At 23.3% G+C, this 18,303-nt stretch overlaps 3 protein-coding genes across 4 annotated transcripts in view; 2 read left to right on the top strand and 1 right to left on the bottom strand.

The window, feature by feature from the left end:
• Positions 1 to 5,380, top strand: part of LOC128955460 (frequenin-1-like) — a 34,246-nt gene extending 28,866 nt beyond the window's left edge. Inside the window, exons 6-8 of the mRNA XM_054301132.1 lie at positions 339 to 372; positions 572 to 707; positions 5,258 to 5,380. Coding sequence (XP_054157107.1) covers positions 339 to 372; positions 572 to 707; positions 5,258 to 5,350 — 263 coding nt within the window. The 3' untranslated portion in view covers positions 5,351 to 5,380. The remainder of the gene's footprint in view (positions 1 to 338; positions 373 to 571; positions 708 to 5,257) is intronic.
• A 3,120-nt stretch (positions 5,381 to 8,500) lies between these two features.
• On the bottom strand, positions 8,501 to 11,086 carry LOC128955457 (very low-density lipoprotein receptor-like). Of its 2 annotated transcripts, none has more exons than XM_054301129.1 (3): positions 10,869 to 11,086; positions 8,826 to 10,788; positions 8,501 to 8,780 (listed from the first exon to the last, which is right to left on the bottom strand). In XM_054301129.1, exons 1-3 carry the CDS (start codon positions 10,918 to 10,920, stop codon positions 8,606 to 8,608), a joined length of 2,190 nt encoding a protein of 729 aa, XP_054157104.1. In that variant the 5' UTR covers positions 10,921 to 11,086; the 3' UTR covers positions 8,501 to 8,605. The 2 variants fall into 2 exon arrangements, with proteins under 2 accessions (XP_054157104.1, XP_054157105.1); XM_054301130.1 differs by having other exon boundaries at positions 8,501 to 8,765; positions 10,869 to 11,085.
• Positions 11,087 to 11,261: 175 nt separating this feature from the next.
• LOC128956011 (low-density lipoprotein receptor-related protein 4-like) lies at positions 11,262 to 17,989 on the top strand. Its single transcript, XM_054301692.1, has 3 exons — positions 11,262 to 11,265; positions 12,405 to 13,961; positions 16,161 to 17,989. The coding sequence occupies exons 1-3, from the start codon at positions 11,262 to 11,264 to the stop codon at positions 17,972 to 17,974; spliced, it is 3,375 nt and encodes a 1,124-aa protein (XP_054157667.1). The 3' UTR covers positions 17,975 to 17,989.
• The last annotated feature ends 314 nt before the right edge of the window (positions 17,990 to 18,303 follow it).

The following is an 18,303-nucleotide window of genomic DNA, read 5'->3' as shown; positions in this document are numbered from 1 at the left end:
TATACTTATTATTTTTATTATTATTCGTTATTATTGTAAATAGTAATTGTATTTTGTAGATGTACTGTATTATATTATATTACAGTTGTATACTAATAATCATATTAATCATATTATTGTTTCAGAAGTAATAGTTTAATATAATGTTTTTTTGGTTTGTTTATTTGTTGAACATCTATATTAATTAAATATAAAATAATCTAAATTAACATTTAGATTATAAATTTTTATTTTATTTATATTATTATTATTATTATTAAGCAATCTAAATATATTATATTATATTGTATTTATGGTATTTATTTTGTGTGTTTGTGTATTACTACTATATTTTTCAGGGGCTTTCAAATTATACGATGTAGACAATGATGGGTATGTATATATATACATATATATATATGTTTTATTTTATTTTATTTTCTTTCTAAATATTTATTTGTTTTATCTTATTTTTTTGTGTTGTTGATAAAATTTGTATTTATTTATTTATTTCAACTGTTATTTTAAAAAGCTAATGATTGCTACAAAAAAAACTAAAGTTGTATATATTTTTTATTTATTTTTTTTATAGATATATAACTAGAGAAGAGATGTATAATATAGTGGACGCTATCTATCAAATGCTGGGAAATCAGGCAAAAATAGCCGAAGACGACGATGAAAATCCTAAAGAAAGAGTCGACAGAATTTTTGAACAGTTGGATAAAGTAAGACATATATATATATAATCTGTATATATATATAAATCAACACATTTATAGCAAATATATATATATATATATAAACCTTAATCTATAAGTTAATTTAAATTCAAATAACATTTTCGTTTTGATCACAAATTTTTGTTTATTTTGTTTTATAGCAACTAAACAGTTGTTTTATTATATGACTTCTTATATCAAAACATATATACAGTATATAAATTTATATATATTTTTGTAAAGTAAATAACATATAAAACAAATTTTTTTTTGATTAGAAATTTTTAGGTTCTCTTGTTTGCTATATATTTGTAAAATTTGTTTTTTTTGTATTATTATTTTTTTTGGAAAAGCAATTTTAAATTTTATATTACAATAATGAAAGCTTATAAATTTATTTATTTATAAAAATTCTTTTATTTTAGTAAATTTATATATATATATATAATATTGTTTCATTAATTTATAATAAATATTTAATATCAAACTAATACTGTATAATATACTGTATAAACTTGTACAGTATTTCTGGTAAACAGTTACTGTATTAAAGTATATACAGGTATATTAATGTATATATTGATATAAATTATTAATTAAGTTAAATGACACTATTATGTCTATCTAGTTATAATGATTTATTATTTAAATTTAATTGTCTATAATATATTAGAATCTATAAATTATAAAAATAGGTTACTTTTAAAATTTACATTTATATATTTATTTCATTAACTTGAATTACTAGTAAACATATATAGAAATTATATATTGTATAATTTTATAAAAATTTAATGTATGGTTAGACTTATTATTTTTGCTCTTTGAAAATTGCATAACTCTCTCTCTCTCTCTCTCTCTCTCTCTCTCTCTCTTTCTCTCTCTTTCATTCTCTGTTACTATTTTGATAGGCAATTGACTTTTAAGTAGAAATACAGCAAAATATGCAGTTTTATTTATAAGAGCTCATGTAAATGAAAAAACGATAAAATAACAATATTATTGGAAAATTTTTATATTATATTTGTATTTATAAATTTTGTTGACATTTGTCACATTCAATAATATTGTAAAATAATATTATATTTTTTTATGAAAAAATCTTGTTATAAATATATATATATATTATATATATATAGTTTTATTCGGACAATATTGTATGGCAGAGATCGTGTATGTGTTTATATGTATGAATGTGAAACTATAGGTTAATTGTATTTTTGTTTTATATGTATATATATTTATCCGTATATTCAAAGTGATCGATAGGGATAGTTGTCTCAACTGTTAAAAAAATAAATAAATATATAATAGGAAAGAAATACAGCATTTGATAATAAGCTGAAAATAAAAAAAAATTTGATTAATGGCTATTGCGGTCAAACTGCTACTAGATTTTTTGTTATGGCATAAATCATTTATTATTATTATACAAAAAATTTTCAGTATATAACTTATATACTGTATATATTGTTCATGGTTTTTATGGTTGCAACAAATAAATAATAATAAAATAATAATAATTTTAAAATAAAATATATTTATAAATTTTTTTCAAAGATTTTTAAAAGAAAAAAGAGTGAATTGAGAGAAAAGAAAAAATGGTTTAAAATTATTAAATAATTTAAAATTTTATGTATACTGTAGTAGTTTAGTATTTTTTTTGTTAAATAACAAAAATAAATAAATAAAAATATTATATATTGATTTATTTTTCTATTTCAATTCAATTTTTTCTTATATTTATATTATAATTTTTATGTTTATATATATAATATATATATAAACTTTATGAGTTTATATTTAATTCATATGTTGATTGAACAACATTTTTTTCATAATGTCATGAAATATTTTTTTATATACATTTATAAAAATAACAAACTTTTGCATTTAAATGAAATGATTGAAAGTTTGTTGAAAAAAAATAATTTTATTATACAAACAAACATAAAATATTTATATATATATAAATATCACTGTTTATAATTGATTTTTGATTTTTTTTGCTCAAAATAAAATATGAATAAATAATAAACTGTCTATTATGCATTATATTATAATATAAACAATTTTTTTGTAAATATATAAAAATCATATATTGACTTTTTATTTTATATAGTTTAATAATGATAGAAAAATGCAAAAGATATTATTATTGATTTCAATTTTGTTGTCACATATGATATATCAAGCAAACAACAAAAACAAAAATATTAAAGTAATTTTTTGTTTGCAACAAAATATTTTGCACAAATTGAATAGACTTTAGGGAATATTTTTGTTGTATATATATATACTATTGTATATAAAATTTATATTAATACTGTTTATTAAATTATATTTTAGGTATTTTGTTTTATGGAAAATTAAAATTATGCTCAATTGCAACAACAAAAATTTACTTTACTTTTTCATAGTATTTAATGAAACTGTATATGAAAAAATGACAATAATAATAATAATCTCATATTATTTATTATGTCTAAACAATTTTTTAATAAATATTAAATTAATGTTAATTAATTTATATTTGTATAAAAAATTAATTTAATCTAAATTACAGTATTATTATTATTATTATTATTATGAATTTATTGATATTTATATACACTGTTTATTATATACCAGTATTTTAGTGTTTGTTATTTAATAAACTAACAAATATTAGTTCAACAAATATTATCTATTTAATTATTTACTTATAAAAGTTTATCTCAAAGGGCAATAGGATATACAGTATATAATATTATTGTTAAATATATATATTTCCCTTAGAGTTACACACATAAGCCTTATTGACTTATGTTTTTTTTCGATACACAATTTAATATAATAATAATAATAATAATATATAAATATTACGATTATATCAATAGTTGTAATTACAAATATTAAAATTTTATTATTGTTTCTGTATTATTTATATACTGTATTTATTATTAATGTAATTCCTTTAAATTAATTATTATTATGTCATATCTAATATTTATTATAATATGGTTGATATAAATAGATTTAATGATGGTAGTTTTTCATAATTTAAAGTTGACAGCTAATATATATACAGCATAATAACGTATTAAAATAATAAGTATAATATTTATATATATATTAATTTAGTAATTCAAAAATTGTCGTCATTATTTTACTTATAGTACATAAAACTAATATACATTATAAATTTAATATTATAATATATAAGATAGTTTGTAATCTACTGTAATGTGAATATGAAAATGTATTATTCATATACTGTAAAAAAGTATATAAAATTTTTTATTAGTATTTTAAAATAATATATAATTTTTTATAAAAATATAAATTTATATTTTATACAATACACTCTGTAATAATGTTCAAATCGGTTTCAAAAAAGCACAACAACAACAATAATAATAATGTAATCATAATAATAATAATAACATGAAAACAATTGAAGGCTGAGTTTAGTCCACTCCGGAGACACTCCATAGCCATTACAAAGACAACTATCGATGCCATTAGCCATTCATTGACATAATTTGATGCCAAATAGTATATTATAATCTATTATATGATATTTTTATCATATAAAATACAGTATATTGTCCATAATATACAGAATATATATATATATATATATATATATATAATAGAAAATAATATACAGACAATGTGTACATTACCTACATATAAGTTTATATAAAGTATATAATATACTGTATATATATATATATAAACATATATTTCCTAACTATGACATTGCGTGAGAAATACATATTTAATAGATAATCATAACATATATAACCGATCGTTCAATTTGATGAGCAGTTTTTATATACCACATAAATATAAAATCTATTTTTAATTTGTGTGTGAGTGTGTGTATGTGTGTGAGTGTGTGTATGTGAAAGAGAGAGAGAGAGAGAGAGAGAGAGAGAGAGAGAGATAGGTTTATAAATATAAAGTTTGACACATAAGTTATTTCTTATATCAGTATCAATATTTTTTTATGCCGATAAAAATATAAATTTTTATTGAAAATAATATTTTTATTTATTTTTTGACTACTCTAAAGAAAAAGTTTAAAATATTTTTTAATATTAAATGACAATGCTAAACTTTTATAGATACAAATACAATGTAATATAAATTTTCAATTTTCAATTTCAATTCAAGAATTTGATTAGACGTTTGTTGTATAAAAAAATATAATTTTAAAATTTAAAGAAAATCATACCTTTTTGTTATTATATTTCCAAAAATATATTAAATATTTTTTTTTATAAATTCTTTATATATATATTCAATAGATATATAAATAAATATGTAATGAATTTTAGAGTTGGATTATATCATATAAATGTGAGACATTGAGAAATAAATATTTAACTTGAATTTATGTATTTTCGTTTATTTCTATCTATGTTTAGTTGATATAATTTATATATAAATGAAAATTTGTGACAAAAAAACTAACAAATAATATTTTCCAAAAATATTTATATTAATTTAATATCTCTATAATTTTTTCCACAATTATCTAATCCCAACCCCTACTCAACTCCCCCCAGAACCAGGACAACAAACTAACTCTGGAGGAGTTCAAAGAGGGCTCAAAACAGGACCCGAAGATAGTACAGGCGCTATCACTGTATGCACCATAAGTTGCTGATGGATAGGATAGGACTGTCAACAACAATATATGCCATACAAATCAATAATTTTTAATATAAAACAGTATATATATTATCATATAAGTTATGATACAACCATTGTTTTCAATCATCAGTTAAGACAGAACTTAAACCATTATAAAATATATACTATATATAAACATATCTTATTTGCTCATTTACTAAGTAATTATTTATTAGTTAATTTTGTAATATATAAATGATACAATAATAATTTAAACTATATTATTATTATAAATATAACTATGAAAAAATAATAATTTTGTTTGTTATATATATAAATATTTAGTTAGAATTTTGTTTATTTATCAATCTATTGATTTTTAAAAGCAAAAAATTATTGTTTTAAAGTTAATTTAAAATTTAACTGTATTATTAACATATAATTTATATATGATATTAATATTTAACTGATTAAATGACATTTAACAATAAAAGCTGACCTATCGGTGCTCAGTAAAAAGGATATTACAATAAACATACAGTTTATTAATATTACTTGAAAATTAATATTATTTGAAAAGTGTGTATTTGTTAATAACATTTTTAGATTCACTCCATAAGCAAAGTTTAAATGACTTTTTCTCTCATATAAATAATTAACAATAACTTAACTACTCATTATATTATCAGTATTTTACATCAAATATTATTTATTAAAAAATATAATCAAATATTATATAATGCACTTGATATTTATTAAAAAAACTATTATTAAAAGTCAAGTTAATTTAGTCAAATATATAATATATTGCAAATCTCTGTAAATATTACATTAAAATTATTAAAAGCCAAACAATTATTATTATTATTATTATCATTAATATATATAAATTATATGATAATATTTAAAATGTTAACATTTTTGTGTCAAAAATGCTTTACATGTTTTGGCACCATTTGTTTGTTTCAATACATAGTTTATATATATAGATATAACAATTGCTTTATTTGTTGAGTTTAATTTAATTATAGTAATATTTTGTATGGAAATTTTAAAAATTTTGTTTGAAAATGTTATTTTCATTATGCAGTTTATTCAACATATTAAATAAACATAGTGTTATAATAAAAGAGACATTTTAATTAAAATTAATATATAAAGTAAATTATAGTTATTGTGTTAACTCTCAAAAAATTATTTGAATTTTTATGAATATATTAAAAATATATATATAATTAAATTTAATTTTCAACATTAGTAGATATTAATGCGAAGGACAAATTGTAGGAAAATTTTTATATAAATTTTAATAAATTAATTTAATTTATAATTGTACAGTACATATATATATATATATACACAAATATACACAATTATAAAAATTATCATATTATTATTATTATTATTAATGAAAATTATTATGTTAGCAAATAAAGAAATTGTAAATAATTTATATATAAATAATACAAAAAATAATACACAAAATCATAATAAATTATTAGCAAATATTTCAATTTATATTATTATTTTTGTTTTTAACATGCTTATAAAAATATGTTAATTATTTTTTATTTATTTAAATTAAAGTTTGCACACATACGGTATTATAAATTGATTAAAATATTATAATCATAGTTTAAAACAATTTATTAACTAATAATAATAATATAATTATTATTTCTTATGCAATAAAGTTTTTAAAATGTTTTCTTGACAAATATAATAAACAAAAATATTAAATTTATTTTTTTTAATAATAATATATTATTTAATTAACACATTTGTCTTCACAAAAAAGGTTGACTATATCTAACCAAACCCTAATATATCTTTAAAAATATTTTATTTTCTAATTTTCAAAAAAGATATATAAATTATATATATAGTATTAATAAATATATAATTTAATTATGGTAATAAAAATACACTTTGATATTTCCAAACTCACACAACTATTTTCACACAAAATGTTTTTGAAACTTTTGATAAATTTTTGTTAAATTACAAAAAAAAATTGACAATAATTCATAAAAGACAACAATATGTGTTATACCTGCCTTGATTAAGCACCTATTAATCACTTCCTTTATTATTATTATTATTAGTATCTCACTTAAAATTTATTGATGATTTACCCATTTGACATTTGTATGATACAATATATCAATAAATTATTGTATGACTATATATCCATAACCCATATATACAGTATATACACACACAGAGAGACACACATACACACCCATCAAATATAATGCCACATATTATGTCGTCAAACAATTTAAAACTATACAGTAAATAATTTAATTATCTAATATATTAATAATAATATATTAGTGATTTTTAACATTTAAATTATATAATTAATTTACACTATTTTGCATATTGTATATAATTAAAGCACATGTAAAATAACTAAAAGTAACATTTTGTTTTTATTATTAATTATATTTATTTATTATAAAAGTATTACTGTATTACAGTATTATTATTATATAATTTATCAATAATTATTATAAACATTTTAATTAATTTTTTCATATACATACATACAATATATCTTTATATATATAGTTATTCTTTTATTGATTATAATCTTAATGTTGATAATAAAAATAATAATAATAATAACAATAATGAACATGAATTATATAAAAGTATTAACATTATATCATATATATATATATTGTTCACTATTATGATATTGATATCATTATAGAGGAACCGATAAACTTATAAATAAAATGTAATACAAAGAGCACAATAATATCAAAAAATAAACTCAATTTATATTATATATAAATAGTATTTATTATATTAATTTCTATTTTCAATTTAATTCTAATAGTCAATTAAGATTACTTATATAACATTATAAAAATAATAACTGTTTTAAAACTTTTATTAAATAAAACTATAAAATTTATTATATATTAGTATTAGTATATATTTATATATTAAGAGCTAAATTTAGCTTAAATATTGTTCAATAATAATGAAATTAAAAAATCAAATAATTGCCATTACTTGTAATGGTAAAAAAGCACAGTATATTAAAGATATTATTAAAAAATAAAATCAATTTTATTAATGTGTTATTTTTAAATTAAATACAGTGTAAATAAATGTATATATATATATATATATAAATTATAAATTATGCTAATGTTTTAAATAATAATAATAATAATATAATCAAATATAATATAATAAAACTCTAAAAACTCAATAATAAAATCATTTATAAACTATATATACATATGACATGTCTATAGAGGAGATCAGTATTTGTTGTCTTCGGGTTGACTATTGATGTCATCGTCTATGAGCTGTTCGTCGTCATCGACGTGACGACCGAAAGCCTTATTAAAAACAGGATTATTGAAACTGATTGCAGTCCTGATTTGGTCGCCACGACTGTACAGTACGTTACGGATCTCACTGGGAGTCAGAAAACTTAATAAACAAATTATTTAAATTTAATTTTCAAATTTTAATTACCTGTAATCATCTCTTTTGATGACAATGTAGACCAAAACAACTATTAGGGTAACAATACCAACAGCTATACCAAAAGTAAGCCAACCCTTCTTGTCATCACTGGATTGGTTCACAACAATCGCTGACTGTTCATCAGTGGTGCGATTCATCAACATTTTGTGCTCTTTCTTAATGATATCGAGTTCATCGGGAAGTTCATCGACAACACCTTTGATGGTAAGCATATCGTGCGATATATTTAATACTTTTTCTTTAATCTCATAAACTTCTTCCGGTATGTTCTCACAAGTCTTCTTGTCTTTAGAAAGGACCAAATTGTCGGGACAGACACAAGTATGTCGTCGATTGGGTGCCAATACACACATATGGGAACATTTGTGTACATAACACGGATTATACGATTGCTTTTGAATTAACGGATGATATATATGGACACCCATTATTTGTTCATCCCTTTCCCGTATGAGTATTGACTGATTATGTCCCGTCAGTTTATGGCTTTTATCCAATGAGTATGTCATCCAATCGCTCCAATAAACCCAGTCTTCAAATACGTCTAATGAAAATGGATGAAAAACTTTGTCTGATAATACAATTACTCTTTGATTTGTCTTCAGATCCATGTATTCAATTCTACCGACTTTAGCATCTGACCAATACAATCGATTAGTTGCCGAGTCTAATGCAATACCGTTTGGCCAGATCAAATTATTGTTTATTAAGTGATGTTTGTTTGAACCATCCATTCCCGCCATATATATTCCCGGATGTTCTCCCCATTCAGTCCAATATACAGTTCCGTTTGATGGGTCGACAACTATGGCTCGTGGCTTATCTAAGACACCAAATAAACCCGAAGCACACATATCTCCATCAATATTACAGACTATTATTTCATGTAAGTCTCCGTCTGTTATGTATATGTTTTCTCCGACCCAATCAATAGCCAAATCTTCAGGTGCTTTAAAGTTTTTTGTGACAATAGGTTTGAAGTAATCACCCATAAGAGTGGATGAATATATTCCAGGAGTTTCGTCTAATTCAACCCAATAAACCCTATCTTTTTTGGCTAAATAGTCGATTCCAATGGTTTGTTTGGATGAGTGAAAAACGGGAAAGAATTGTTTGCTTCGGAGCCAAAAACCACGAATACCTTCACTATTTGAGAACAACAGAAGTGGTTCCTCTTCAGCTGCAATACAACTCCTATTGTTAATCAATTTGTATCCTTCACTACATTTGCATTTATATCCACCATAAATATTGACACACTTTTGACTGCATAGTCCTTTCAAACCGTCATCACATTCATCGATATCAAAACAAGTTGTGTTATCACTACCCAAACTGAAACCTTCGCGACAATAACATTGTGGTCCATCTGATTCAACAAAGCATAGTTGTGAACAATTCTTGGTATGGCATCCACTCGATCGACATTCAGTTCCCTCGTCGTCTCCTTGCGGACAGTCTTTACGTTTGTCGCACAGCTTATAGATGGGAATACATTCTCCGGTAAGACATTTATAAAATCCGTGCTCTTTATCACAAATGTCGTGTTTTGGTTTTGACGGACAGTTAGTCTCATCGGAGGCATCTTCGCAATCGGGAATACCGTCACATCTCCAGCGCGAAGGAATACATTCAAAGGTATTGCATAAAAATCCCGAACACTGGGCCCTGTCTTTTGTACAATTTTTTTCATCGTTTCCATTGGAACAGTCTTCCATACCATCGCACAGCCATTTATTTGGTATACATGTGCCGTAGGTATCATTACAGTGGGTGTGATTAACAGCACAGTGCTTCTCAATGATTTCGTGTCGTGTCTTAGCTGTGGGACTTCCGCACGACTGTTCATCGGCCCAATTGCCACAATCGTCTTCGCCATCACATCGCCAAAAATGACCGATACATCTATCATTACCGCAGTCAAAGAAATTTGACGGACATTTGCTATAAACTAAAATCATAATTAATATTAATTTTTTGAAAAATATTATTATTATTAAATTTAATTAAATGATTTTGTTTAACAATTACCTAAACTACAGCCAACAATCAGAGCAAACACAAAGAGCTTTATGTTTAGCATTATTTCCAAATTAAATTAAATTAAAAAACTAAACAATAATTATTAAATTAAAACTATATATTAAAGAGAGAAATAATGCTTTTTTAAAGTATAAGACACTCTCTGTGCTCTCGAGTGAGGTTTGAAATTAAACTAAAATATTTTTATAAGACAGGTCAATTTATCACAATTTTTTTGTAATGATATTTAAGCAAAAAAACTAGTAATTATTATAAAAATTTTGTAATATAAATCATACACTATTGGACACAATAAAAATTTTCAACTATAACTTTTTAATATTTTCCGTTCATAAGTCAAAATAATAATAATAATAATTTAATAGTTTAGATCTAAAATTCATGAGTGAACTAATTAATAATTAGTAATTCAAAATACAAATATGTGATAAAATTTAGATTAAACAAATAATAACTTAAATATAAAAGTTTTTAAATTTTCTTATCATTTATTATATTCTATGCACAATACTATTGAGTATACAAAAGATTTAAATTTTAATGTGTTTTATTTAATTAATATAAAATTTCCATTAGATATATACAGTATATATTCATATAATATTAATATTTATTAATTTTTTGGTCTAAACATAGTTTATTTTTACATTATATAAACTTAATTAACAATATAAATGTAAACAATATATTGTATTATGGATACATATATTGAGTATATATAAACATTTTACAGTATATGATTCACATAATATATTATTACAATTAATTAATAAATTAAGTTAACAATATAAATTTTTAGATCCTAACAGGATATTGATTAATTTTAGCTAACATTTTAGTCATTAATGTTTTAAAATTATTGAAATAAAACTTTACAAACAAAAGTAATAATAATTAAAAGTAATTATTTAATTTTACAGTTACTTATTTCTAAATATATAATACTTAAGGTTATTCATACTTTGCTTGCATTGTATTTTATGTTTAATTTTTAAATACATTTCATATAAATAATATTTATATGACTATTAACTATATTTATTAATAATCTGTTATAAAACACATTTAGTTTTAAAAAATTATTTTTTAATTTTCATGTAATTGTATAGTTTATAATATGTAAATTAAACTTATATTAAGAAATATAAACTAAATTTACTCATTATCCTGTTTGATAATGCAAAAGTTTATACATATTGTATTACAGAATATTTCAATATAATATATATATATATATAATATACAATTACATTAAAAACATTTCAAATGTTTTGATTAATATAATTTTATTAAGATTTTCTTTAAATACATTTTATATATAAAACATTTAATTCAATAAAAGTTTGTTATATTTAGTTAATAGATTCTAATAATTTTCTTAATTAATCTGATTAAAATATTTAAGTAAAATTATGTTTAATTTAAAATTATTATTACTATTGATAATTACTAATATTTGTTTAGGTAACTAAAAAATTAATACTAAAATTATTGAATAAACTTTTTTTTGATAATATTACTTAGTTTATAGCATTTTCTTTGACTGCGGTAACGGAAAATATATTGGACACTACTTGACATGCGATGGCCTGGATGATTGTGGCAATTGGGCCGATGAACTGTCGTGTACTAAAAGTCCCAGTGCTAAGACACGACCTGTTATTGTTGACGAAAGTCTCATTAATTGTAATGATAGCTACAATACATGTATACCTAATAAGTGGCTGTGCGATGGTCTTAGAGACTGTTCCAATGGTAACGACGAGATGAACTGTACGAAAGAAAAATCTTGTAGCAAAGGGTTCAGTTTGGGTGGTAGTGATAACACAACTTGTATTGATATCAATGAATGCGATGACATTTTGAAAGGACAGTGCAGTCAAGAGTGTATCAATACTTATGGTGGATATAAATGCAAATGTAGTGAAGGATACAAATTGATTAACAATAGGAGTTGTATTGCCGCTGAAGAGGAACCACTTCTGTTTTTCTCAAATAGTAAAGGCATTCGTGGTTTTTGGCTCCGAAGCAAACAATTCTTTCCCGTTTATCAAACATCCAAACAGACCATTGGAATAGATTTTTTAGCCAAAAAAGATAGGGTTTATTGGATTGAATTAGACTCGTCTTACAGAGTCTACTCAACCACTCTTATGGTTAATTACTTCAAAACTATTGTCACAAAAGGTCTTAAAGCACCTGAAGATTTGGCTATTGATTGGGTCGGAGAAAATATATATATATCTGACGGAGAATTAAATAAAATAATAGTCTGTAATATTGATGGAGATATATGTGCTTCGGATTTATTTGGTGTCTTAGATAAGCCACGAGCCATAGTTGTCGACCCATCAAACGGAACTATATATTGGACTGAATGGGGAGAGCATCCGGGCATATATGTGGCGGGAATGGATGGTTCAAACAAACATCACTTAATAAACAATAATTTGATCCGTCCAAACGGTATTACATTGGATTCGGTGACTAACCGATTGTATTGGTCTGACGTCAAAATAAGCAAAATTGAATACTTGGATCTGAAGACAAATCAAAGAGTAATTGTAATATCAGACAAAGTTTTTTATCCATTTTCATTAGACGTATTCGAAGACTGGATTTATTGGAGCGATTGGGCGACAGATTCATTGGATAAGAGCTACAAACTGACGGGACATAACCAGACTGTACTCATAAGGGACGGGAATGAAAAAATTATGAGTCTTCATATATATCATCCATTAATACAAAAGCAATCGTATAATCCGTGTTTTGTACACCACTGTTCGCATTTGTGTGTATTGGCACCCAATAGACGACATACGTGTGTCTGTCCCGATAATTTGGTCCTTTCTAAAGACAAGAAGACCTGTGAGAATAGATCCAAAATTATAAATATTCAACAATTTCTTAATGATCAGCAAATATTTATGGATCGCACCGATAATGACCACTCAGACATAGATGAAAATGAATCCAATGATATTATAAGGGATTGGCTTATGTTTGGTATCGTTGTTGTTATAATTGTCTTAATTGCTGTTTTTGTCTTTATTTTCGTCAAAAGAGACGATTACAGGTAATAATAGTCGAAGTAATAGTTTTTTTGTAATAATTTTTATATTTTTGTTATCTCCCAGAGTTTTGCCTAACGTAATATACATTCGTAACAATTAAACCAGTAGTGCTAAACTATTAGACATTAAATTAATTTTTTAATAATTTTATATCATTTTTAAAATTATTTTTATATGATATATAATTTTATTAGTATTGAATACTTAAAAAATAATATAATGTTTAATAAAAGTTTTTATTAAAATGATTACTAATTATTTATTAATTTCAAATAATATATAAATATATATTTATTTTATATAATTTCTATTTTTATATACAATAAGTTTTTAATTACAAAATGTGTGTTTTAAAATAAAAAGTTTTTTAAGTTTACTATTTAAAAATCATTTATTATTTCAGATCTAATTGCTAGTTAGCATACTATTAATGTCATAAAAATTTTAATAAAACTTTCTCTTTTTTTAGTATTACTTTATACAAACGTTTACTTATGTGTTTTGTCTTATGAATCAATTAGAGAGAGAGAGAGAGAGAAAGAGAGAGAGAGAGAGAGAGAAAGAGAGAGAGAGAGAGAGAGAGAGAGAGAGAGAGAAAGAAAGAAAGAGAGAGAGACAACTAAATTATTTTAAATAAATTTTTAAAGAATAATATTAAAAGATTGCATTTGTAAAAAAATAATTGAATAAAATTTTTATTTCTACTTAATAATAAAAATAATTACAAAAAATATTAATATATTATATTTATAAACTATATATTCATACAATATTAATATTTAATGAAATTTTAGTTTAAACATATTTTTTAAAAATATAGTTTATTTTATATCATATAAACTTAATTAACAATATAAATTTAAACAATATATTATACATATATAATTTACAGAATATAGAGTATAATGTATATATATATATATATACTATAATATAAACATATTATTACACTTAATTAATAAAATAAGTTTACAATTTAAGATTTTAAAATTATTGAAATAAAATTAACAAACAAATGTAATAATCTGAAAAAAATAATTATAATTTTAGAGTAAAATAATTCTAAATATTCTTAAGCTTACTATTATCAAATCAGATAATAACTTTTGAAATTATAAATTTAGATTTCAAAATAATATTTAAAATATTATTTAAATACCTTTCAATAAAATTTTATAAACTAATCATTTTTTTTAAAAATCGAAAGTTATTTGCAAGACTGTATAATATACAGTGTATATATTAATACTATATTTTGTTACATACATATCATGTAATTTAAATAACAATAATATTTATAAAAAAATATTAACTATATTTAACTAGAATTCGTTATAAAATACATTTAGTTTAAAATATCATTTATGATTAGCAAATAAATGTATCAATTTATCTTGTTTATGATAATTAAAAATTTTATATACATCCATATTGTACAGTATTACTTAATAATGCATTATAATATAAATATTGAATAATATATATATATATAATTTTATATATTCAAGCAAACATTTTTTAAAAATTTGTTTTATGAAATCTATATTCTGTCTGTCTGTCTGTCCGTCTGTAGCATTTCATTTTACGAACTAAACAATATTTCTTTTAATAAATTTTAATAAATTTTGCATGCAATAAGATAAAAATATATTAATAAGTTTAGACTAATTTCATATATATATTATTTTTACTTACTATAATTTTAGTAATTAAAATGTGGGATATATTATTAGGTGTTTGGAGAAAATTTGAAAATAAAATTAATCATTATCCTGTTATGATAATGTAAAGTTTTATACATCCAAATTATTACTGATATTACTAACTATTTAATAACAATACAAATTATATTTATAAAATATTTAAAAATGTTTTTCATTGATATTATTTTGGATTTTGTTAAAAACATTTCAGTTATATAAAAACATTTTAATTCAGTATATGTTTGTTATATTAAGTTTTAATAATTTGATTTATACGTTTCATATTTTAACATATTTTAATTTTTACTTAAATTTAACATATTGTTAATTTGAAATCCAGTTAAACGTTTAAATAAATTAATTGTTTATTAAAATTATGTATATTTTTAAATTATTAATATTTTTGTTAATTACTAACATTTGTTTAGGTAATAAAAGAAATTAATTATTAATAAAAAAATACGAAAACTAATGAATTAACTTATGATAATATTGTTTAGTTTATAGCAAATGTCCGTCAAATTTCTTCGACTGCGGTAATGATAGATGTATCGGTCATTTTTGGCGATGCGATGGCGAAGACGATTGTGGCAATTGGGCCGATGAACAGTCGTGCGGAAGTCCAATAGTTAAGACAGGACACGAAATCATTGAGAAGCACTGTGCTGTTAATCACACCCACTGTAATGATACCTACGGCACATGTATACCAAATAAATGGCTGTGCGATGGTATGGAAGACTGTTCCAATGGAAACGATGAAAAAAATTGTACAAAAGACAGGGCCCAGTGTTCGGGATTTTTATGCAATACCTTTGAATGTATTCCTTCGCGCTGGAGATGTGACGGTATTCCCGATTGCGAAGATGCCTCCGATGAGACTAACTGTCCGTCAAAACCAAAACACGACATTTGTGATAAAGAGCACGGATTTTATAAATGTCTTACCGGAGAATGTATTCCCATCTATAAGCTGTGCGACAAACGTAAAGACTGTCCGCAAGGAGACGACGAGGGAACTGAATGTCGATCGAGTGGATGCCATACCAAGAATTGTTCACAACTATGCTTTGTTGAATCAGATGGACCACAATGTTATTGTCGCGAAGGTTTCAGTTTGGGTAGTGATAACACAACTTGTTTTGATATCGATGAATGTGATGACGGTTTGAAAGGACTATGCAGTCAAAAGTGTGTCAATATTTATGGTGGATATAAATGCAAATGTAGTGAAGGATACAAATTGATTAACAATAGGAGTTGTATTGCAGCTGAAGAGGAACCACTTCTGTTGTTCTCAAATAGTGAAGGTATTCGTGGTTTTTGGCTCCGAAGCAAACAATTCTTTCCCGTTTTTCACTCATCCAAACAAACCATTGGAATCGACTATTTAGCCAAAAAAGATAGGGTTTATTGGGTTGAATTAGACGAAACTCCTGGAATATATTCATCCACTCTTATGGGTGATTACTTCAAACCTATTGTCACAAAAAACTTTAAAGCACCTGAAGATTTGGCTATTGATTGGGTCGGAGAAAACATATACATAACAGACGGAGACTTACATGAAATAATAGTCTGTAATATTGATGGAGATATGTGTGCTTCGGGTTTATTTGGTGTCTTAGATAAGCCACGAGCCATAGTTGTCGACCCATCAAACGGAACTGTATATTGGACTGAATGGGGAGAACATCCGGGAATATATATGGCGGGAATGGATGGTTCAAACAAACATCACTTAATAAACAATAATTTGATCTGGCCAAACGGTATTGCATTAGACTCGGTGACTAACCGATTATATTGGTCAGATGCTAAAGTCGGTAGAATTGAATACATGGATCTGAAGACAAATCAAAGAGTAATTGTAATATCAGACAAAGTTTTTCATCCATTTTCATTAGACGTATTTGAAGACTGGGTTTATTGGAGCGATTGGATGACATACTCATTGGATAAAAGCCATAAACTGACGGGACATAATCAGTCAGTACTCATACGGGAAAGGGATGAACAGATAATGGGTGTCCATATATATCATCCGTTAATTCAAAATCAATCGTATAATCCGTGTTATGTAAACCATTGTTCGCATTTATGTGTATTGGCACCCAATCGACGACATACTTGTGTCTGTACCGACAATTTGGTTCTTTCTAAAGACAAGAAGACCTGTGAGAACATACCGGAAGAAATCCATGAGATTAAAGAGAAAGTACTGAATATATCACACGATATGCTTACCATTAAAGACGATGTCAAACATATTCCCGATGAAATCAATTTCATTAAAAAAAGCATAAACTATTGATGAATGGCACCAATGATGAACAGTTAGCTCAGAATATAACTCAAGACAATCATACCATCAGTGTTTTTGTCGAAGACATTCCCCATGAAATCAAAATGATTCAGAAAAAATACAAACTATTTATAAATTTTATTAATACTACCGATAAATCAGCGGTAGATATAATCCAATCTAATAATAATAATAATAACAATGGATCTGATATTCATATCATCAAAAATCTTGTCGATGACATTCCTAATGATATGAAAATTGATGGAAAAAATGTCAAAATATTAACGATTCATACATTTGATTATCACATAATGGCTTGGCTTATGTTTGTTATC

The sequence above is a fragment of the Oppia nitens genome, unplaced genomic scaffold, assembly GCF_028296485.1.
Source record: "Oppia nitens isolate AA-2021 unplaced genomic scaffold, nextdenovo-longstitch-racon4-pilon3 scaffold2_pilon_pilon_pilon, whole genome shotgun sequence".
Taxonomy (NCBI): domain Eukaryota; kingdom Metazoa; phylum Arthropoda; class Arachnida; order Sarcoptiformes; family Oppiidae; genus Oppia; species Oppia nitens.
This window is presented reverse-complemented; position numbering and strand designations above follow the sequence as displayed.